Source organism: Pseudophryne corroboree, chromosome 1 (assembly GCF_028390025.1).
Source record: "Pseudophryne corroboree isolate aPseCor3 chromosome 1, aPseCor3.hap2, whole genome shotgun sequence".
Lineage (NCBI taxonomy): Eukaryota > Metazoa > Chordata > Amphibia > Anura > Myobatrachidae > Pseudophryne > Pseudophryne corroboree.
The window spans coordinates 450,473,331-450,493,598 of NC_086444.1; the positions used below are offsets into that span (position 1 = coordinate 450,473,331).

General features: G+C 46.9%; 1 protein-coding gene across 5 annotated transcripts in view; it reads right to left on the reverse strand.

Annotated features, from left to right (window-relative positions):
- The window catches only part of ZFHX2 (zinc finger homeobox 2), a 121,677-nt gene that overhangs the window by 55,136 nt on the left and 46,273 nt on the right, over positions 1–20,268 (reverse strand). For all 5 annotated transcript variants that reach the window (XM_063913588.1, XM_063913587.1, XM_063913586.1 and 2 more), the window contains exon 2: positions 96–2,246. In XM_063913588.1, coding sequence (XP_063769658.1) covers positions 96–2,205 — 2,110 coding nt within the window. In that variant the 5' untranslated portion in view covers positions 2,206–2,246. The remainder of the gene's footprint in view (positions 1–95; positions 2,247–20,268) is intronic.

Sequence of the window (20,268 nt, forward strand, 5' to 3'; positions counted from 1 at the left end):
AACCTTTACTTTACTGGTTATATAAATATACATTTTTAGTTTTTGTTTATGGGCAATACATTTATGTTTGGTTTGTTACCTGTGCCTGTTCTCACCTTGGCTACCAGATGAGCTGAAGTGCATGGGATTGAAAAGCAACGGGTGTTCCAGTGCCTGTTCCGATGCTAGTGGACCTCCATAGAAAGGGAAGTTGTCTTGTCCCATTCCCAGTCCCTGGTGAAGCAGCAGTACATTTTGCATGTGCTTTTCACTAGTCATGTGAATACGTAAGTTGCGGGAAATATTAGTTTCATAATTACACACCTTACAGTGCCATGTTGCCTTTTGCTTAAGTTGACGATCTGTAGGTGATGTGTTACCTGGTTCTCCCTGCCCTGTGTTCACTGATGGTGCTGATAAGGGAGGCACTGCTGTGCTGGGCGAAGGGCCTGATCCTTGATAACCTTGGAGGTTGGCCAGGTGTTTGTCAGATTGCATGTGTATAGTGAGGTTCCCCTTGGTAGTTGTGGAATAATTACAAGCTTCACAACGATATGGCTTATAGCCACAATTGTAGCTTTCACCTCGGGCTAAGCGTGGGTGTTGCTGACCACTGTGACAATAAGAACAGTGGCTGTGACTTTCTGGATGCTTTTCTTTCATATGAACATCCAGTGTCTGTTGGTATTTGTAATGCCAGTTGCATTTGGGGCATTTCAGAGTTTTACAAGAATTGCGGGAGTGTAGGAGGGAAAGCTGGCTCTGGAGAGATAGACTTTGGAATGGTTGGGGGCCTGAGGATGGTGTGCAATCATCAAGGGCCATGGGCCCACGGTCTGCATCTGTTTGGTTACCCCCTTTGTCAGAGCCATGGAAAGCTCCCATTTGTACAAAGGAATTTGTCATCATTGGGCCATAGAAGCTTTGGTTTGTGAGTAGTTGTTCATTGATGTCCAAGGGCTGGGAGGCAGAGAGGTTGTTTTCCCGCACATCCTCTACCTCTTCTTCACCATCTTCACCTAGATCCTCAGCTACTGCTGAGCACCAGTTTGTTTCTCCATTCTTTTCATCTATGTCGGCCTTTGAATCTTTGGCTTCAGTTGAGTTGCGTGTTCCTGCGGAATCACATTTGTGGTAGCTTAGAGGTGAGTTGGGCACCAGGCCCATAGACAGTTTCGGACTTCCTTCCGGATTTCCTTGAAATGCCACTTGACTTTTGGTATCACTGTGGTTTTTGTTTTTCATAAAATCTTCTGATGTTCCTGACTGCTCAGGAGCACTTTGGATTATGTCTACAAGTGGGGCAGTTTGAACCCCAGAAAGGGCAACATTCTCTAGCTCCTGGCCAGCATCTAACACATTTTGGCTTTTTTTTGGTTCTAAAAGGCTGAGGAAAAGTTGCCCACTAGATCTATATATGATACCAGAGGTTTCCCTTGATGCCAGCTGGTCTTGATATGGGTGATCTAATCCATGGAAGTGTGAAGCATGACACCCCAGCTGGCTTCCACTTCGAAAGTTGAGCTGGCATAGGAGACATATCCAAGTACCATCTATCCTTTGTGTCCTGATGGACTCCCCAGTTGGTTTGTGTCTTATATCATCTTCCCCCGTTTGCCCCCCTGCTTCCTTTTCTTTGGGTTGGTCTTGTATTCTGGGCAAGGTGCCAGGCGCCGAATCAGTGAGATCGGCTGCCTCAGCTGAGGTATGTTGGGATATTTGGTTAGAGCAAAAGCCTTGGTAGGTGGCGGTGAGACAAAAAGAGGTGAGTGGAGGACGTGGTAGCACTGTGCTTTTTGAGGGGTCTCGTGGTGAAGCTAAGGAAGGAAGAGCACCTTCCTCTTCTTCCTCGTCTTTCAGGAGGTAGACAGTTCCATCGCTAGAAAATAGCACATGCCCCACCAGGGCCTCCACTCCATCCTTATTTTCCTCCTTGAAATTTGGCTGTGAAGGAGATGAGAGCTTTGGCAGATAAGTGGGGTTTGGAGAATCGGGAGTCACAAGGGGTGGCTGCAAGATGGAGGATGTCGGGCTAACCGCCCGATATCCTCCTTCGGCAGCAGAAGCAGAGGAGGGGGCTGAGGAAGTAGATTCTGGAGAGGGATTAGGAGGAAGGAGAGGGGTATCTTTGGTGGCTGTCGGGCAAAGGGATAAATTGAGGTCCAGAGGCCAGGAGCTTTTTTCATCCTGCCCAGAAGAGGTGAGGAAGCATTCACCAGCATCCATAGCTGCACGAAGGATATGCAAGAATCATCTCAGACACAGCCCTAAGGACAGAAGAAAGAATACAGTGAGAGAAGATAAACAAACATCCCTGTATCTGTGGCAAGCAAGCGTTATGGATTATAAGGGAATCATTCTTACTCTTTGGGTTTCACTTTCTACATCTTCTGGCAAAAAAAAAGGTTTTAATAATTTTTAGTATGTGTCTTACATCAAAATCGCACTATTCATTGCTATACTTGTCACTAGCAACGCATGAGTTAAATATAACCAATCCCCACTGATTTGAAGAATCTGTCCAATCTATTCTCTGACAGCGTATGTGTTATGACGAGGTAAGGGTTAATTACTATTCTGCTGGTCTTTCTCCTCCCCCCTCCCTGGAGTCCTTATAATTCTGCTCCCCACAGAGTCTGATGTTGAGGTGATTAAAGAGCTGTGAGCCTGAGCACATTAGCATGTTAATGAGTATGGAAATTATTAACTAAAGAGTTTCATTCTACTGCTTGGTAGAGGGGGTTTAATATACGGTGGGGAGGATGGGGTGAAGCGCTGGTGCAGGAATGGGGGTGAAATTGGCAAAGAAAGGAATATAAAAGATAGCCGGATAACTGCCATTGTAGTCACAAGATTTAAGCTGCCATATTTTAAGAGACGCGTGTGTGTACCCACCAACATCAATAAATACCTCCGTAAAAGCTCAATATGGAGCTGTCCTCATTATCGATAATCACTTTAATTGTTTATACTCCTCTTCATAATCAGAACCCAGGCCAGGCTCAACTAGGCAATTTATGCAGCCTTCACAAGCTAGCATAATAATGAGCAGCCAATAAAGGGATAACCAAATACTGCAGCCCTGCTCTCCAGAACATCTCGCTCTATAGCGGACAAATAATATAGACCAAGAAAACCCACTCATATAAATATTTACTTTGTCACACAATATTCCTTACATTTCATATTTTTTAGTAATTAGAAAAATGCCTGTATCTCTCAAATATTTATCCATCAAAATGAGTACTTTCTTATCTAAGTTTTCATTTTATCCTTTTTTGACTTTATTACTTTTGTCAGTTGTAGTTAATCGTATTACTATTTCCCTCATCCAGTAACATGGCATTAAATTACAATACTTCAATTTAAGTATTGTAAAATATAGTTTGCTCTTCAATTTCTGACTTCTCTGCTTCTATCAGAGGTAGCACAGTATGTACAGTCATAAATGCAAGACTTACAGTATGTTGTCAAACAGTTTATTCCTTTACTCAATTAATAACTTAATTTATGGATAATCATAATACTAAGTACCCTAGTCACTGGTAAGAGTGAAATAAACACCTTCTACTATTGGCTTAGTCTTAATATTAACAGACATCAAATAAAGAATAATCTATAAACGCTGGTGTGTAAGTAACCTTGTATAGCTTTCACAAACAAATGACAAGTACAATTATAACAAACTCTATATAACCAAACCATTATTAGTAGTAATAATCATCATCATCATCATCAGGATTCGTATAATACAGTGCTTAGATAATCAATATAAGTTTTATAAAGAAAGCTAAAAAATCTATAGTCATCCATGATCTTGTATAGAGATTACAGTTTGCAGACAGAAGAAAGCTACTCTTTTTTGACCTACAGCCATAAGCAGTAATATAATAACCTATTAAGTCATAAAGGTCAACTAATATCCATGCAATACAGTTATAGACACATTTGGGACTAACAAAGAATTCTCAAAAATCATAATGTAAAAATGTGAGCCTGTGATTGGTTTAAATGACTGAATCATGAGAATACCTTGTGATTGGCTGATCATTACACACACATGCATATTATTACTAGCCAACCAGGTCAAAACTCCTGTCTGGGCTGAATCTGATCTAGACTAAAATGATTAAACTGGCCAATCAGATTTCTACTTAGTATAGCAGCTGAACCAGTAACATAACAATGCAGCAATCACCAGGTAAGCGTTTTCACAAAGTCGACCAAAAGAACCATTGCAAAAAAATTCATGGGTAATGAATATAGGGTAATGAATAAAGAACATAAACAGAATCGACCCCTCCATAATCATACGAGAAGGTGATATCTATCTATCTATCTATCTATCTATCTATCTAGTGGCGGAACTAGCAAGCGGTGGGCCCAAGTGCGACAAAATGCTTTGCCCCCCCCCCCCCCATCCCATCCAAGTCCACCCCCTCACCCCTTGAGAGGATCTGGTGAAGGGGACCTGCTCAGGGCCAGAGAAATGGATACCTAGCAACAGTGCCGTAACTAGACATTTTAGCACTGTGTGCAAGAAACGGCATCGGAGCCCCACCCCAGCATGCAAAACAGGGGCAGTGCGCGCCGTAGGCGCGCGCAAAACTACATAGTGGCGTGGCTTCGCGGGGAAGGGGTGTGGCCACAAAATAATACCAATTCCTAAAACGGTGCACAGTAGTCTCCATTCTTCAAATTACGCCGCACAGTAGCACCACTACACCAGGTAGAGACCCTTTTACACCTTACAGCGCACAGATTCCTCTTTTTACACATTACGGCAGACAGCGTCCCCTTTTTACACATTACGGCAGACAGCATCCCCCTTTTTATACATTACGGCAGACAACGTCCCCTTTTTACACATAACGGCAGACAGCGTGCCCTTGTTACACATAGCGGCAGACAGCGTGCACTTTTTACACATTACGGCAGACAGCGTACACTTTTTACACATAACGGCAGACAGCGTGCCCTTGTTAAACATAGCGGCAGACAGCATACACTTTTTACACATAACGGCAGACAGCATCCCCCTTTTTACACATTACGGCAGACAGCGTCCCCTTTTTACACATTACGGCAGACAGCGTACACTTTTTACACATAACGGCAGACAACGTACACTTTTTACACATAGCGGCAGACAGCGTGCCCTTGTTACACATTACGGCAGACAGCGTGCCCTTGTTACACATTACGGCAGACAGCGTGCCCTTGTTACACATTACGGCAGACAGCGTGCGCTTGTTACACATTACGGCAGGCAGATTCCCCCTTTTTACACGTTGCGGCAGGCAGTCCCCCGTTTTTACACATTGCGGCAGGCAGATTACCCCTTTTTACACATTACGGCAGGCAGATTCTCCCTTTTTACACATAGCGGCAGGCAGATTCCCCATTTTTACACATTGCGGCAGGCAGATTCCCCATTTTTACACATTGCGGCAGGCAGTCCCCCCTTTTTACACATTGCGGCAGGCAGTCCCCCATTTTTACACATAGCGGCAGGCAGTCCACCCTTTTTACACATTGCGGTAGGCAGTCCCCCATTTTTACACATAGCGGCAGGCAGTCCCAACAAATAAAGAAAGAAAGAGACAGAAAGAAATAAAGAAAGAAAAAGACAGAAAGAAAGAAATAAAGAGAAAGAAAGAAAGTAGAATCATACTTACCCTCTCCGCTGGCTCAGGCTCCTCGTGCAGCTTGACGATTCCCGGGCAGTAGACGAGGTGGAGGAGGGAGCCGCAGCAGCGCTGTGTTATTGGTGGAGGCGCTGCTGCTGCTGCCCCCCTGCTTCACTATAGGCTGTTCTCGGAAGACAGCCTATAGTGAAGCAGAGGGGCAGCAGCAGCAGCGCCTCCACCAGTAACAAAGCGCTGCTGCGGCTCCCTCCTTCACCTCCTTCCTCCTCCTTCCCCCGTCCGTGCCGCTGCTCTTCTCCTCTGTGGGCGGCTGTGCGCTGCGGGCAGCGGTTCCCCGCAGCGCACAGCGGCATGTAATGAGTCAGTTTGACACATTACATGCTTGGGCCCCTGGACAGAGGCGGGCCCCAGTGCAACGCACTGCTTGCCCTGCCGGTAGTTCCGCCTCTGTATCTATCTATCTATCTATCTATCTATCTATCTATCTATCTATCTATCTATCTAGTATACACAGTGTGTGTGTGTGTGTGTGTGTGTGTGTGTGTGTGTGTGTGTGTGTGTGTGTGTGTGTGTGTGTGTGTATATATATACCGGTATATATATATGTATATATAGGCCACACTTAGCTCACTAACAATTATGTAGACTTACAATGTAAGTCCTATGTATCCTCAGTGCTATTTTCATGCATACTGTACTTCCACTTCCATTCAGTTCACAGTATTGCAATCTTTTATTTTGTTTGCTATTTATGTAAAACACTTTGACCAAATGTGACAATATAAAAAAGTGAGCATGCGCCCATCAGGCAGTAGCCAGTGTACACAATGCTAGCCAACCATAACTGACCAACGCTTCAAGCAGCTGCTAGCCATAACAAATTAATTAATCAACAACCAATCAGTGTAAATAGAGGTAGACAATTCAGGAGCAGATGCAAAAAGGAAGATTGCATATGAATGGTATATAGTCCAAAGACAGAATACTACATACTACAGTATATATATATATATATATATAAATGTGTGTGTATGTAGCCGCAAGTGGAAAATAGCTAATTCTTATCATTACAAATGCTTGTGCATAAGCACACATAGAGAAATGATTAACAGCGAAAGTAACAAACCAGGAACGTTTTTTCTTTCTCTCTCTCGCTCTATGGGGGTCATTCCGACTCGATCGCTCGCTGCAGTTTATTGCAGCGCATCGATCGGGTCGGATCTGCGCATGCGCCGGCGCCGCTGGGCGGCCGAAGGCCGTTGTATTGTAGCGATCGCCTCTGCCTGATTGATAGGCAGAGGCGGTCCCTGGGCGGGAGGGGGCTGGACGGCGGCGTTAAGCCGCCGTTTAGGGGGGCGCAATCCGGCCAACGCAGGCGTGGCCGGACCGTTGGGGGGGGAGGCGGGCCGCGGCGGCTGTGTGACGTCACGTGCAGCCGCTGCGACCCGGTTAGCGAGGAGGTTCTCCCGGCCAGTCACAGGAACTGCGCTGGCCGGGAGTTACTCCTGAAATGCAAAAGCATCGCCACTGTGCGATGCTTTTGCATTTCTGCTGGGGGAAGACGGCACTGACATGCGGGGCAGACTAACCCTGTGCTGGGCGTCCCCCCGCATGTCTGAGTACCTGATAACTCGGAATGACCCCTATATACACACACATGCAAAATGAACTGATCTCACTCATGGTCAGTTAAGCTTCACAGTATAAAAAGTTATTGTGCACCATCTACTGTGGTCTTAATAATACCTGATGAGGTATCACAGTGGTGCAATGGTTAACTTGCTGCTTCACAACACTGATTTCTGCTATGGCCCTTTCTGTCCTGAGTTTGTATGGGTTACGGTCATTAGGTCGACAAGACTTAGGTCGACAGTCATTAGGTCGACCACTATTGGTTGACATGCATTAGGTCGACATGTACTAGAACCCCTCATATTGGCTATACGGGATGTGTTAAAGCTCCCCCTGGAGGACGCTACTAATTAGCAGTCGTTTTTCCTCCAAAAGACAGTCACTTTTCCTGATTCCAAAGAATTGGATGATTTATTTAAATTAGCCTGGAAAAATATCCAAACGGTTTTTAAATGCCTTCATGGGAAGAATTTCCAGCAGTAGACGTCTCAGTCTCTCGCCTTTCTAAAAAGGTGGTGTTCCCTGCTCCGGGGTCTTTTACTGTAAAGGACTCGGGGGATAGGAAAATAGAGACCACACTAAAGTCTATCTACACTGCTGCAGGTGTAGCTCAAAGGCCAGTCATTGCTGGATGACACGTCATTCATACATGGGCTACTCCGATTCAGGAGGGTCTTTCGGGTGATATGACCTTGGTTACTACTGTAACTTTCCTAAAACACATTCAGGACACGGCAAGAGTCCTCTGTGACTCCCTTAAGGAGATTGGCAATATAAATGCTAGAACCACTGCTATGGCTGTGTCTGCATGCAAAGCCATATGGTTGCATCAATAGATTGCAGACGCTGATTCCAAACGTAATGTGGAATCTCTTCCATTCACAGGTGAATGGCTCTCCGGAGGTGAGTTGGACGCATCGATCTCAAAGGCTACTGCTGGGAAATGCATGTTTCTCCCTTCGGGGCTCCGCCTGTTAGGCGTACCTACCCGGGACCGTCTACTCAGTCCTTTCGGTCCTCCAGATATCGATCTAGAGCCAGGGGTACCTCCAATGCAGCTAGTGGCTCCAGAGGTAAGCCTAAGAAACCAGCCATTGCCGGCACTCAGGAACATAGCACCAGTTCAGCTTCCACAATGACTTCAGCATGACGGTGCCCACCCCGAGGGGATTTCGTGATGGGAGCTCAGTTACGTCACTACAGCTACATCTTGGACGGTTCCTGCCAAGATGCCTGGGTAAGGGACCTTATCTCTCAGGTTACAAGTTGGAGTTTGACGGCGCTCCTCCCCAACGATTTTTCAAATCAGGCTTACCAGTTTTGGAAAATATGCGTGTTATGCTACTACTGGCCATCAACAAGTTGGTCCAGTCGCAGGTCATTGTTCCAGTACCTCTGCTACGGCAAGGACAAGGTTACTACTCCAGTCTGTTTGTGGTGCCAAAACCAGACGGGTCTGTGAGACCCATTTTGAATCTGAAGTCCTTGAATACTTACCTGAAGGTTTTCCAATTCAAGATGAAATCCTTGAGAGCAGTGATCTCATGCATGGAACAACAAGAATTCCTCGTGTCCCTGGATATCAAGGACGCCTACCTACATATCCCGATTTGGCCTCCTCATTAGGTCTATCTGCGGTTCGCCCTATTGAACTATCACTACCAGTTTCAGGCATTGCCCTTCGGCCTGTCTACAGCTCCAAGGGTGTTCACGAAGGTGATGGCGGAAATGATGTTCCAGCTCAGAGTCCAGGGGGTTAACATTGTCCCTTACCTGGATGATCTCCTGATAAAAGCAAGTTCCAGGGAGCTTCTACTGCTCCATATAGATCGCAATATCCAACTTCTGTCTCACCACGGGTGGATCCTCAATCTACAGAAGTCTCAACTGGAACCGTCTCAAAGGCTCCTGTTTCTGGGTATGATCCTGGATACTGTATCTCAGAGAGTGTTCCTCCCAGAGGACAAGGTGAGAACACTTCAAGAGATGGTTCGCATGGTTCTCCGACCTGCTCGTGTTTCCATTCATCTTTGCATAAAAGTGTTGGGAAAAATGGTGGCCTTGTAAAAGGCGATACAGATCGGCAGGTTCCATGCCAGACCCTTCCAACTGGATATACTGAGCAAGTGGTCTGGGTCACATCTTCAGATGCACCGTATGATTCAGTTGTCACCCTAGGCCAGGATTTAACTCCTGTGGTGGTTACAGTCTTCCAACCTGCTGGAAGGTCGACGTTTCGGGATTCGGGATTGGATCCTCCTCACGACGGATGCGAGCCTGAGAGGATGGGGAGCTGTCACCCAGGGGGTGCAGTTCCAGGGCAGGTGGTCTGCCCAAGAGGCCCTTCTTCCGATCAACATTCTGGAACTTCGGGCTATCTACAATGCTCTGATTCAGACCTCCCTCTTCTCAGGAATCAGGTAATCCAGGTTCAGTCGGACAACGCCACGGCTGTAGCATACATCAACCGACAGGGAGGGACATAAAGCAGGGCCTGTATGCGAGAAGTGTCAAAAATACTTCTCTGGGCGGAAAGAAATGCAAAAAAAAAAAAGTGCTGTCCGCAATTTTCATTCCGGGAGTGGACAACTGGGAAGCGGACTTCCTGAGTTGCCACGACCTCCACCCAGGGGAGTGGAGATTGCATCCTCAGGTGTTTCAACAGATTGTCGACAGGTGGGGATACCCACAGATCGACATGATGGTGTCTTGCCTCAAGAAGAAGCTTTGCTGCTACTGCTCGCGAACCAGAGAACCTCAGGCGAGTGCAGTGGACGTACTGACGTCTCCTTGGCCTTACCGGCTGGTCTACCTCATTCCTCAGATTCCGTTGCTCCAGCGGATCAGACATCACAGAGTACAAGCAATCCTGATTGCGCCAGTTTGGCCCCGAAGGGCATGGTACGCAACTCTTCTGGACATGTCCATAGAAGACCCTTGGCCTCTGCCGCTAAGAAAGGATCTTCTTCAGCAAGGACCGTTTATCTATCTGGACTTACGGTGGCTTCGTTTGACGGCATGGAAGTTGAGTGGAACATCCTAGCTCACAAAGGGCTTTCCAAAAAGGTCATTGCTACTATGGTGCAAGCCAGAAAACCGGTGACGTCAAAACACTATCATCATATCTGGAGGAGATATGTCTCTTGGTGCGAGGAGCGCACGTATCCACCTGCAGAGTTTCACTTGGGACGTTTCTTGCAGGCTGGTGTGGCTAAAGGCTTACGTCTAGGTTCCGTTAAGGTCCAGATTTCAGCTCTCTCAATCTTCTTTCAGAAGAAATTGGCTGTGTTGTCAGAAGTTCAGACCTTCTTACAAGGGGTACTCCACATACAACCTCCCTTGGTGCTGCCTGCGGCACCCTGGGCTTTGGATGTAGTGTTGAAATTTCTATAGTCCTCCTGGTTTGAGCCTCTGACGACGGTAGAAGACAAGTACCTCACATGGAACAGTGATGTTATTGGCCCTGGCTTCTGCTAGACGCATCTCAGAATTGGGGGCCCTATCATGTAAAAGTCCATACTTGGTCTTTTACGAGGACAGAGCGGAGCACAGCAGTTCCTGCCGAAGGTTGTCTCCGCATTTCACCTGAATCAACCTATTGTGGTTCCGTCCTGTTCTGACGTTTCGACTCCTCCGGAGTTTTTGGATGTTGTGCGTGCTTTGAAGATCTGTGTCAGGCACACAGCTCAGGTCAGGAAGACGGATTCCTTGTTCGTGCTTTATGATGCGCAGAAAAAGGGTTGCCCTGCTTCAATGCAGTCCATTGCTTGTTGGATTAGGCTTACTATCCAACAGGCCTATGTGTCGGCAGCCTTACCTGTTCCTCAGTCTCTGAAGGCCCACTCTACAAGGTCTGTGGACTCTTTCTGGACGGCCGCCCGTGGAGTCTAGGCCTTGCAACTATGCCAAGCGGCTACCTTGTCGGTGAAGAACACTTTTGTGAAATTCTACAAATTTGATACACTGGCCAAAGAGGATACCCAGTTTGGGCAGGCGGTGCTACAGCAGTCTCCGCACATTCCCGCCCGTTCTGGAAGCTTTGGGACATCCCCATCGTACTAATTCTGTCCCCAATATCCCTTATGGATGCTAGAAAAAACAGGATTTTAAATACCTACCAGTAAATCCTTTTCTCGTAGTCCATAAGGGTTATTGGGCGTCCGCCTCTCTGTGGTGACTTCTGCAGGTTATCTGTTATGTGTTTCCTGTTCAGCTGTTACTGTTTTTCTGTTGCCAGCCGTTGCTGGCCAAGTTATGTTATGGTGTGCTGGTGTGTAAATCTCACCACACTTCTTGTTATCATGTCTCCTTCTCTCAAGTATGTCCTTTCTCCTTCGGGCACTGTTTTACATATAACTGCCTGTAGGAGGGGGCACAGAGGGGAGGAGCCAGCACACCCAGTTGAAGAAATTTGAAGTGCACTGGCTCCTTTGGACCTGTCTATACCCCACCATACTAATTCTGTCCCCAATATCCCTTATGGACTACGAGAAAACATATTTACCAGTAGGTATTTCAAATCCTATTTTAGGTATATATTGAAAGTAAATGTTTGCGTATAACCCTGTATTAGATACAAGGAAGTTAAGAAAAACACTAAGGTAACTTTAAGGGGGATATTCAATTGATGTCGAAAACTGCCGTCTGTCGAAAAGACGGCAGTTTTCGACTTTTTAAGGTCGAATCCAGATTCGACCTATTCAACATTTTGCTAAATTTTTCGACAAGTCGATAAATTCGACTTGTTGAAAAGCACGTGGATCGGCGGAATAGCTGCCGATCCACGTGTTATGTCGAAAACGGGGCCAAATCCGACAGGTTTTGGCCCCCTTTTCAACCATCTCAATCCGACATCAAAATTATGTCGGAATGAGATGCGGACCCAGAGGAGGCGAGGGGGGCCGCAGGGAGACAGGGGGACAGCTGGCGGGCATACAGGGAAATCAGCGCTACAGTAGCGCTGCAGCTGGATGTCACTCACCCGCCCAACCTCACCGTAGCTTCCACCCGGCTCCAGCACGCTGCTGGAGCCGAGTGGAAGCTGCCGTGAGAACGGGCGGCTGAGTGACATCCTGCTGCAGCGCTACTCCGTTTCGCTGATCTCACTGTATGCCCGCCGGCTGTCCCCCGTGGCTCGCCCCCCTTCTCCTCCTCTGCGTCCCATCTTAATTCGACTTCAAAAAGTCGAATTAAGATGGGATTGAATAGGGGTTGTTGGATCCATTCCGACAAATACATGGATCCGACTGTAATTGAATATATATAAAGAGTAGAAAGAAACACGAGGTAGAAACATAATAATTAATCCAACTACAACCAGGCAATGGAAATCTAACCAGCCAATACACTATTGACAAACTGATGCAAATGGACCAGTATGTGAAAACAGTAATACAATAGGAAATAAACACTCGTTCCCCCTCCCCTGCAGAACCCTCTTCAAACTCCACATCCCCTTATGTATCAGGCCCTTTTCAAGTCTACCATTATCTACATCTCAAATTTCATCTCCACACATACTCCTTTCCTTCCACTCTGGACGTCCAATGACCTTTCCATCACTCTGATAACGACCTCTCACTTCCGAATCAAAGACTTCTCCTGTGCTTCCCCCACTACTGGAACGATCTCCATAATTCTGCCAAACTATCCCCAAGTCTGCTCAGCTTTAAGCGGGTGCTGAAAACCTACCTGTTCATAAAAGCATACCAGTCCATCACTTAACCAATGTCATCACGTAGTTTACCTCAGCTGCTTTCGTCCTATATCTCTCCCACTCTTGCTTCCTACCCTCAGCTCCCCTACTCTGGCTCACTCAGTGCGTCATCCGTTTGTCATCCCCTTCCCTATAGCACGTAAGCTTCTATGAGCAGCATCACCCACCACTGTTGCTCAACAACTACACTCTTCACCTTCTCCTTGGGCTCTCTGCACCCTGGACTCTACTCCTTATCTGCCTTTGTTTCGCACATCTGTCAGCAGCTTAAAAACCTGTTAGTTGCACATAAGCCTATAGGTACAGGTTTCAGCTTGCACTGAATATACCCCCTTGTAGTTGTGTTGAGAGTTGTACTGTTATTTGTTAATTGTATACTGTTTTATACTGTGTACTTTACACTACTACCATTGTTGTTTGCTCTAGGAATGATGCTGCGGACCACACCACCCTGTAATGTTTATTATTATTAATAATAATAATAATAAATAATAATCCAAAAGCAATAATGATGTACAATAATCACGAAGGTAGATACACAACAGGCCAAAGCATTATATAACATGAATATAAATTGAATTCCTCAATCAGGATACCAGCGGTTGGGATGCCGGTTCTCGAAATCCCAACATGCAGCCAAAATGCGGGCGCTGAAACTCCGACATCACTTGGGATGCCGACGCCAGAATCCTGACTGCCGACATCCCAAACGTAAGTATGCTGAGGTCTCCTAGATTTTACCCGCAGGGGGGAAGGAGGTTAGGTTTAGGCCACAGGGGTTAGGGTTAGGCTGAAGGGGGGAAGGTTAGGCAGCGGGGAGGAGTGGTTACAGTTAGGCACCCCCGGGAGGGATAGGCTGTGGGGAAGGGAGGGGTTAGGATTAGGCTGCGGAGGGGCAGGGGGAGGGTTGGGGGAGACGAGTTGTTAGGGTTTGGCTGTGGAAAGGGAGAGTTAGGGTTAGGGGGTATACTTACCCGGGCCCTGTCATTGGGATGCCGGTTTTGGTCTTATGACCGCCGGCATCCCAAACGGAATCCTGTATCACACCCCCTGGATCATAATAACTTCTTCATGAACTGTTCAGCTAGTATACCCATCAAATAGTATAATCAGTTTGTTGGATACCAGTAAGATTTATATATCATACAGATGGCACCTTGCCTATTCATTAAACAAGTTATGATCATCTGTGTGATTTCCATGGAGCATTTTTTTTTTTTACAGGGGATTAGTGTTGAAAATGTTAAAGAGTAATCATCCATGTTTAATATAGCAAAGCAGAAGGTAAGGAAATTTTAAGTGCCTCAAATATGTTTTGTGCTGCTTTACAATATTAAACATGATACCCAGTGTTCGGATCCTCACTTCTTTCACTTATCAACGGTAAATACATTACATTAAACATAGTAAAAACATTCACAAGAACAAAGTTAGAATATTGGTGAGGGTTTCTTTTTTTTTTTTTTTTTAAATATATAGAGACAGAGAAGGTGGGATACATGAAAGGCTATTCAGGGAGACTTCAGAGCAGAAACAGAAGATTGCCATGTAATTGAACAGACCGTATAAAGGAGACAGAGAGAACTGGTGGGAATGCAAAACAGCAGAAACAGGGGTAGGCCACTATAGAGGAAGGCATGTGAGGGAAATAAAAAAGAACATCCAGGAGAGGATACTAATGGATAACCAGAGAGACAGACAAAAGGAGACCTCAGGAAAAGACAGCAGAAACAGAGAGAGAATGACTCCCAGGGGTAGAGAGTCAGAGTATATCTAAATAATGAGAAGGCCAGCCAAAGAAATAACAGCAAGTGAGCGTGAAGGACATAAAGTGACAGAGAGGAGAAGACAGGCAGACACACACAGGAAGAAGAAGAGGAAAAGCTTTATGGTGTTAGAGACAGCAGAGATGAATCTGAAACAGCAGCAAGAAGACAGCACATGTAACGGTGGAGAGAGTACAGGGATGAGCAGAAAATGATGATGTTGAGCTGCAGACGGCATAAAAATATTCAGAGAGACAGCCAAAGAGGGAGGGTGAAGAAGGATGGAAAAATCAATACAATTACTTTCTAACGGTGTGTTAAGAGAGTGAGGTGTCGACACACTGTCTGCGTGTGGAAATATGAGCTCCCTATGCATACTGGCAGAGTCTGGCAGCTATCATCTGAGTTTTCCCACTGCCAGAGTACAGTATATCTTCATGCGTTTCTTATGAAATGTAACACATGCTCTCCATTACATATAACACTCTGATATATGTGTATTATGACAGGATGTCTTAATCAGGTGTTACAGTCCAGCATGCTAATGTGTCTGTAAGTTATTAAAGGAGCATGTGGTAAATTAACGTAGCATATACATGGGAGACTACTAGAAACCCACAGATAAGCCATTAACCCCTTACCCGTAACCACAGTGATGCCCCTAATTGTCAGGTCTGCAGCTGATGAACTGTCCCTTCCCTGCAGAGCAGTAGTTAACCCCTTTCTGATCAGCAGCTATAATAACAAAATGCCCATTACTCCTTTCTTATCATGCACTGGTAAAAGAGCGTTTACAGTACAGGAGGTGTTGTTAACCCATCCACATCAGGGAGACTGGGAAATGACTGATCCACCCCCCCCCCCCCCCCCCCTCCTTCCCAAAAGAGCTGTGCAGAAAACTGGTTTACTCATTTTATCCCAGCCAATATCATAAAGAGATCTGTGAATACCAGGTCATAAAAACCTCTTGCAAATGTAGCGCTCATTCCAGCTGGAGAGATACTGTGAAATATTAATAGTCATAATGAGACTGTAGTCTGTTTACTGTATGCACATGAGATAGAAGCAGTAATACCTCATATGGGTGTGTATGGAGAGCAGAGACTATTAATAAGGGATGGAGAAAAAAACGGGCAACAAAAGAATTCAAGTCAGGAATAAAAACAGACAGTGAGATGGATAGATGTCAAGCTTCTATGTAGGAATAAACATGGACAGACAGAAAGAAGACAGAATAGAAGCAAAAAGCCTGAGAGAGCGGAAGACAAAAGCAGTGTCAGAATATGCCTGAGATGGTTGGGGGCGGAGAGAAATGCAGAAGATAGCAGAGAGACAAAGAGAGCAGAGGAAAGATGAGAGAGGAATAAAGAGAGGAAAACAGCTTTATGACGCACAAATAACACTACTGTGTGATAATGTATAAGTGTACCTGCGCAGTATGTAAGACCCTGCAACAATACAATATCAGTGTAAGTCTCATACATACTAGCTACGTCAAATTGATCTTTGTCAGGTATGCTCAAGATATGTGCATAAAATACATAACAGGCACACGCCAGAAAGCCATTTGTCTGCAACATGGGATAAGCCTTACCGGTGGCTCCTCAAATAAATGGATTTATGCTTAAATGTGTTACAGCCTAAATGCAAAATATAATAGAAACAAATGATTGTAAAATTGTTAGCAGTACTACAAATTTGTAGCATGCAATTGTTCAAATTATTAGGTATTTAAAAGAATACAATAAAAATACAGTAACATATCTCTTTACACGTGGAATATATGTGGTAGACACAAAACCCATCCTCTTATGAAAGCACAATAGTTGTATAAATATAATATTTATTCCGTTCATCTGACACACATGTTACAATCCAATCATCTAATTTGGCGTTGGCCTGACACTATAGTACAGCGCGATGCCCTGACACTGTGGTATGGCACGTTGCCCTAAACTCTGGTGTGGCGCGTTGCCATGATACTGCAGTAAAGCATGTTGCCCCGACACTGTAGTACAATACAAAGCGCGGGCCTGACACTGTAGTACAGAGCGCTGGCAAAATACTGTAGTACAGCGTGCTGGCCTGACACTGTAGTACAGAGCATTGGCCTAACACTGTAGAACAAAGCGCTGGCCAAATACTGTAGTACTGAGCACTGGCCTGACACTGTAGTACAGAGCGTTGGCCTAAAACTGTAGAACAAAGCACTGGCCAAATACTGAAGTACAGAGCGTTGGCCTAAAACTGTAGAAAAAAGCGCTGGACAAATACTGTAGTACAGAGCGCTGGCCTAACACTGCAGTACAGCATTTTGGCCTGACACTGTAGAACAGAGCGCTGGGTAGATACTGTAGCACAGAGTGCTGGCCTGACACTGTACTACAGTGTCAGGCCAGCACTCTGTGCTACAGTGTCAGGCCAGCACTCTGTGCTACAGAGAGCTAGCCTGACACTGTAGAACAAAGCGCTGGCCAAATACTGTAGTACAGAGCGCTGGCCTGACACTAGTACAGAGTGCTGTCCTGACACCGTAGAACAGAGCTCTGTCCTGACCCCGTAGAACAGAGCTCTGTACTGACCCCGTAGAAAAGAGCGCTGTCCTGACACCGTAGAAAAGAGCGCTGTCCTGACACCGTATAACAGAGCAATGGGCAGATACTGTAGTACAGAGAGCTGGCCTGACACTGTAGTACAGAACGCTGGCCTGACACTGTAGTACAGAGCGCTGGCCTAACACTGCAATACAGCATTTTGGCCTGACACCATAGAACAGAGCACTGGGCAGATACTGTAGTACAGGGCACTGGCCTTACATTGTAGTATAGCACGTTGGCCTGACACTGTAGCATACTTACCTACTTTTTGGCAGCTCTCTCCGGGAGAGAGCTGCCAGGACGGCTAAGTGGAGGGGCTGAGCTGAACAATGATGAGAGGAGGAGGCGTAACGGGGTGTGGCGGAGGAGGGGCAGAGGCAGAATGAGGGCGGGGTTACAGCGGGACACTGATTAAGCCACGCCCCCGCTCTGTAATGCCGCTATAACCGGCATTTTACAGCAGGGGGCGTGACTATGATGACGCGATTCAACAAGAATCGCGTCGTTTACTGTCCGGACCGCCCACTTTACTCTCAAAGTGGGCGGCCGGGCAGGGGGGTACTGAAAAACCGTGAGACTTGTCTGCTCTTCCGTGGGGCCGGGAGGGTCACCCGATTTTCGGGAGCCTCCCGGCCATTCCGGGAGAGTAGGCAAGTATGCACTGTAGTACAGAGCGCTGGCCTGACACTGTAGAACAAAGCACTGGCCAAATACTGTAGTACAGCGTGCTGGCCTGACACTAGTACAGCGCGTTGGACTGACACTGTAGTACAGAATGCTGGCATGACACTGTAGTACAGAGAGCTGGCCTGAGAACTGTAGTACAGAGAGCTGGCCTGACACTGTAGTACAGAGCGCTGGCCTGACACTGTAGTACAGAGCGCTGGCCTGACACTGTAGTACAGAGCACTGGCCTGACACTGTAGTACAGAGCGTTGGACTGACACTGTAGTACAGCACGTTGGCCTTACACTGTAGTACAGAGCACTGGCCTGACACTGTAGTACAGAGAGCTGGCCTGACACTGTAGTACAGAGCGCTGGCCTGACACTGTAGTACAGAGCACTGGCCTGACACTGTAGTACAGAGAGCTGGCCTGACACTGTAGTACAGAGAGCTGGCCTGACACTGTAGTACAGAGCGCTGGCCTGACACTGTAGTACAGAGCGCTGGCCTGACACTGTAGTACAGAGCGCTGGCCTGACACTGTAGTACAGAGCACTGGCCTGACACTGTAGTACAGAGAGCTGGCCTGACACTGTAGTACAGAGAGCTGGCCTGACACTGTAGTACAGAGCGCTGGCCTGACACTGTAGTACAGAGCGCTGGCCTGACACTGTAGTACAGAGCGCTGGCCTGACACTGTAGTACAGAATGCTGGCCTGACACTGTAGTACAGAGAGCTGGCCTGACACTGTATTACAGAGCGTTGGACTGACACTGTAGTACAGCACGTTGGCCTTACACTGTAGTACAGAATGCTGGCCTGACACTGTAGAACAAATCGCTGGCCAAATACTGTAGTACAGAGCGCTGGCCTGACACTGTAGTACAGAGCGTTGGACTGACACTGTAGTACAGAGAGCTGGCCTGACACTGTAGTACAGCACGTTGGCCTGACACTGTAGTACAGAATGCTGGCCTGACACTGTAGTACAGAGAGCTGGCCTGACACTGTAGTACAGAGCGCTGGCCTGACACTGTAGTACAGAGCACTGGCCTGACACTGTAGTACAGAGAGCTGGCCTGACACTGTAGTACAGAGAGCTGGCCTGACACTGTAGTACAGAGCGCTGGCCTGACACTGTAGTACAGAGCGCTGGCCTGACACTGTAGTACAGAGAGCTGGCCTGACACTGTAGTACAGAGCGTTGGACTGACACTGTAGTACAGCACGTTGGCCTTACACTGTAGTACAGAATGCTGGCCTGACACTGTAGTACAGAGCGTTGGACTGACACTGTAGTACAGCACGTTGGCCTTACACTGTAGTACAGAATGCTGGCCTGACACTGTAGTACAGAGCGCTGGCCTGACACTGTAGTACAGAGCACTGGCCTGACAGTGTAGTACAGAGCGCTGGCCTGACACTGTAGTACAGAGCGCTGGCCTGACACTGTAGTGCAGAGCGCTAGCCTAACACTGCAGTACAGCAATTTGGCCTGACACCATAGAACAGAGTACTGGGCAGATACTGTAGTACAGGGCGCTGGCTTTACATTGTAGTACAGCATGCTGGCCTGACACTGTAGTACAGCGTGCTGGCCTGACACTGTAGTACAGAGCGCTGGCCTGACACTGTAGAACAAATCGCTGGCCAAATACTGTAGTACAGAGCGCTGGCCTGACACTGTAGTACAGAGCGTTGGACTGACACTGTAGTACAGCACGTTGGCCTGACACTGTAGTACAGAATGCTGGCCTGACACTGTAGTACAGAGAGCTGGCCTGACACTGTAGTACAGAGCACTGGCCTGACACTATAGAACAGAGATCTGGCCTGACACTGTAGTACAGAGCGCTGGCCTGACACTGTAGTACAGAGCGCTGGCCTAACACTGCAGTACAGCATTTTGGCCTGACACGCTAGAACAGAGCACTGGGGAGATACTGTAGTACAGGGCACTGGCCTTACATTGTAGTACAGCATGCTGGCCTGACACTGTAGAACAAAGCGCTGGCCTGACACTGTAGAACAAAGCGCTGGCCAAATACTGTAGTACAGAGCGCTGTCCTGACACCGTAGACTAGAGCGATGGGAAGATACTGTAGTACAGAGTGCTGGCCTGACACTGTAGTACAGCACGTTGGCCTGACACTAGTACAGAGCGCTGTCCTGACACCGTAGAACAAAGCACTGGCCAAATACTGTAGTACAGCGTGCTGGCCTGACACTGTAGTACAGAACGCTAGCCTGACACTGTAGTACA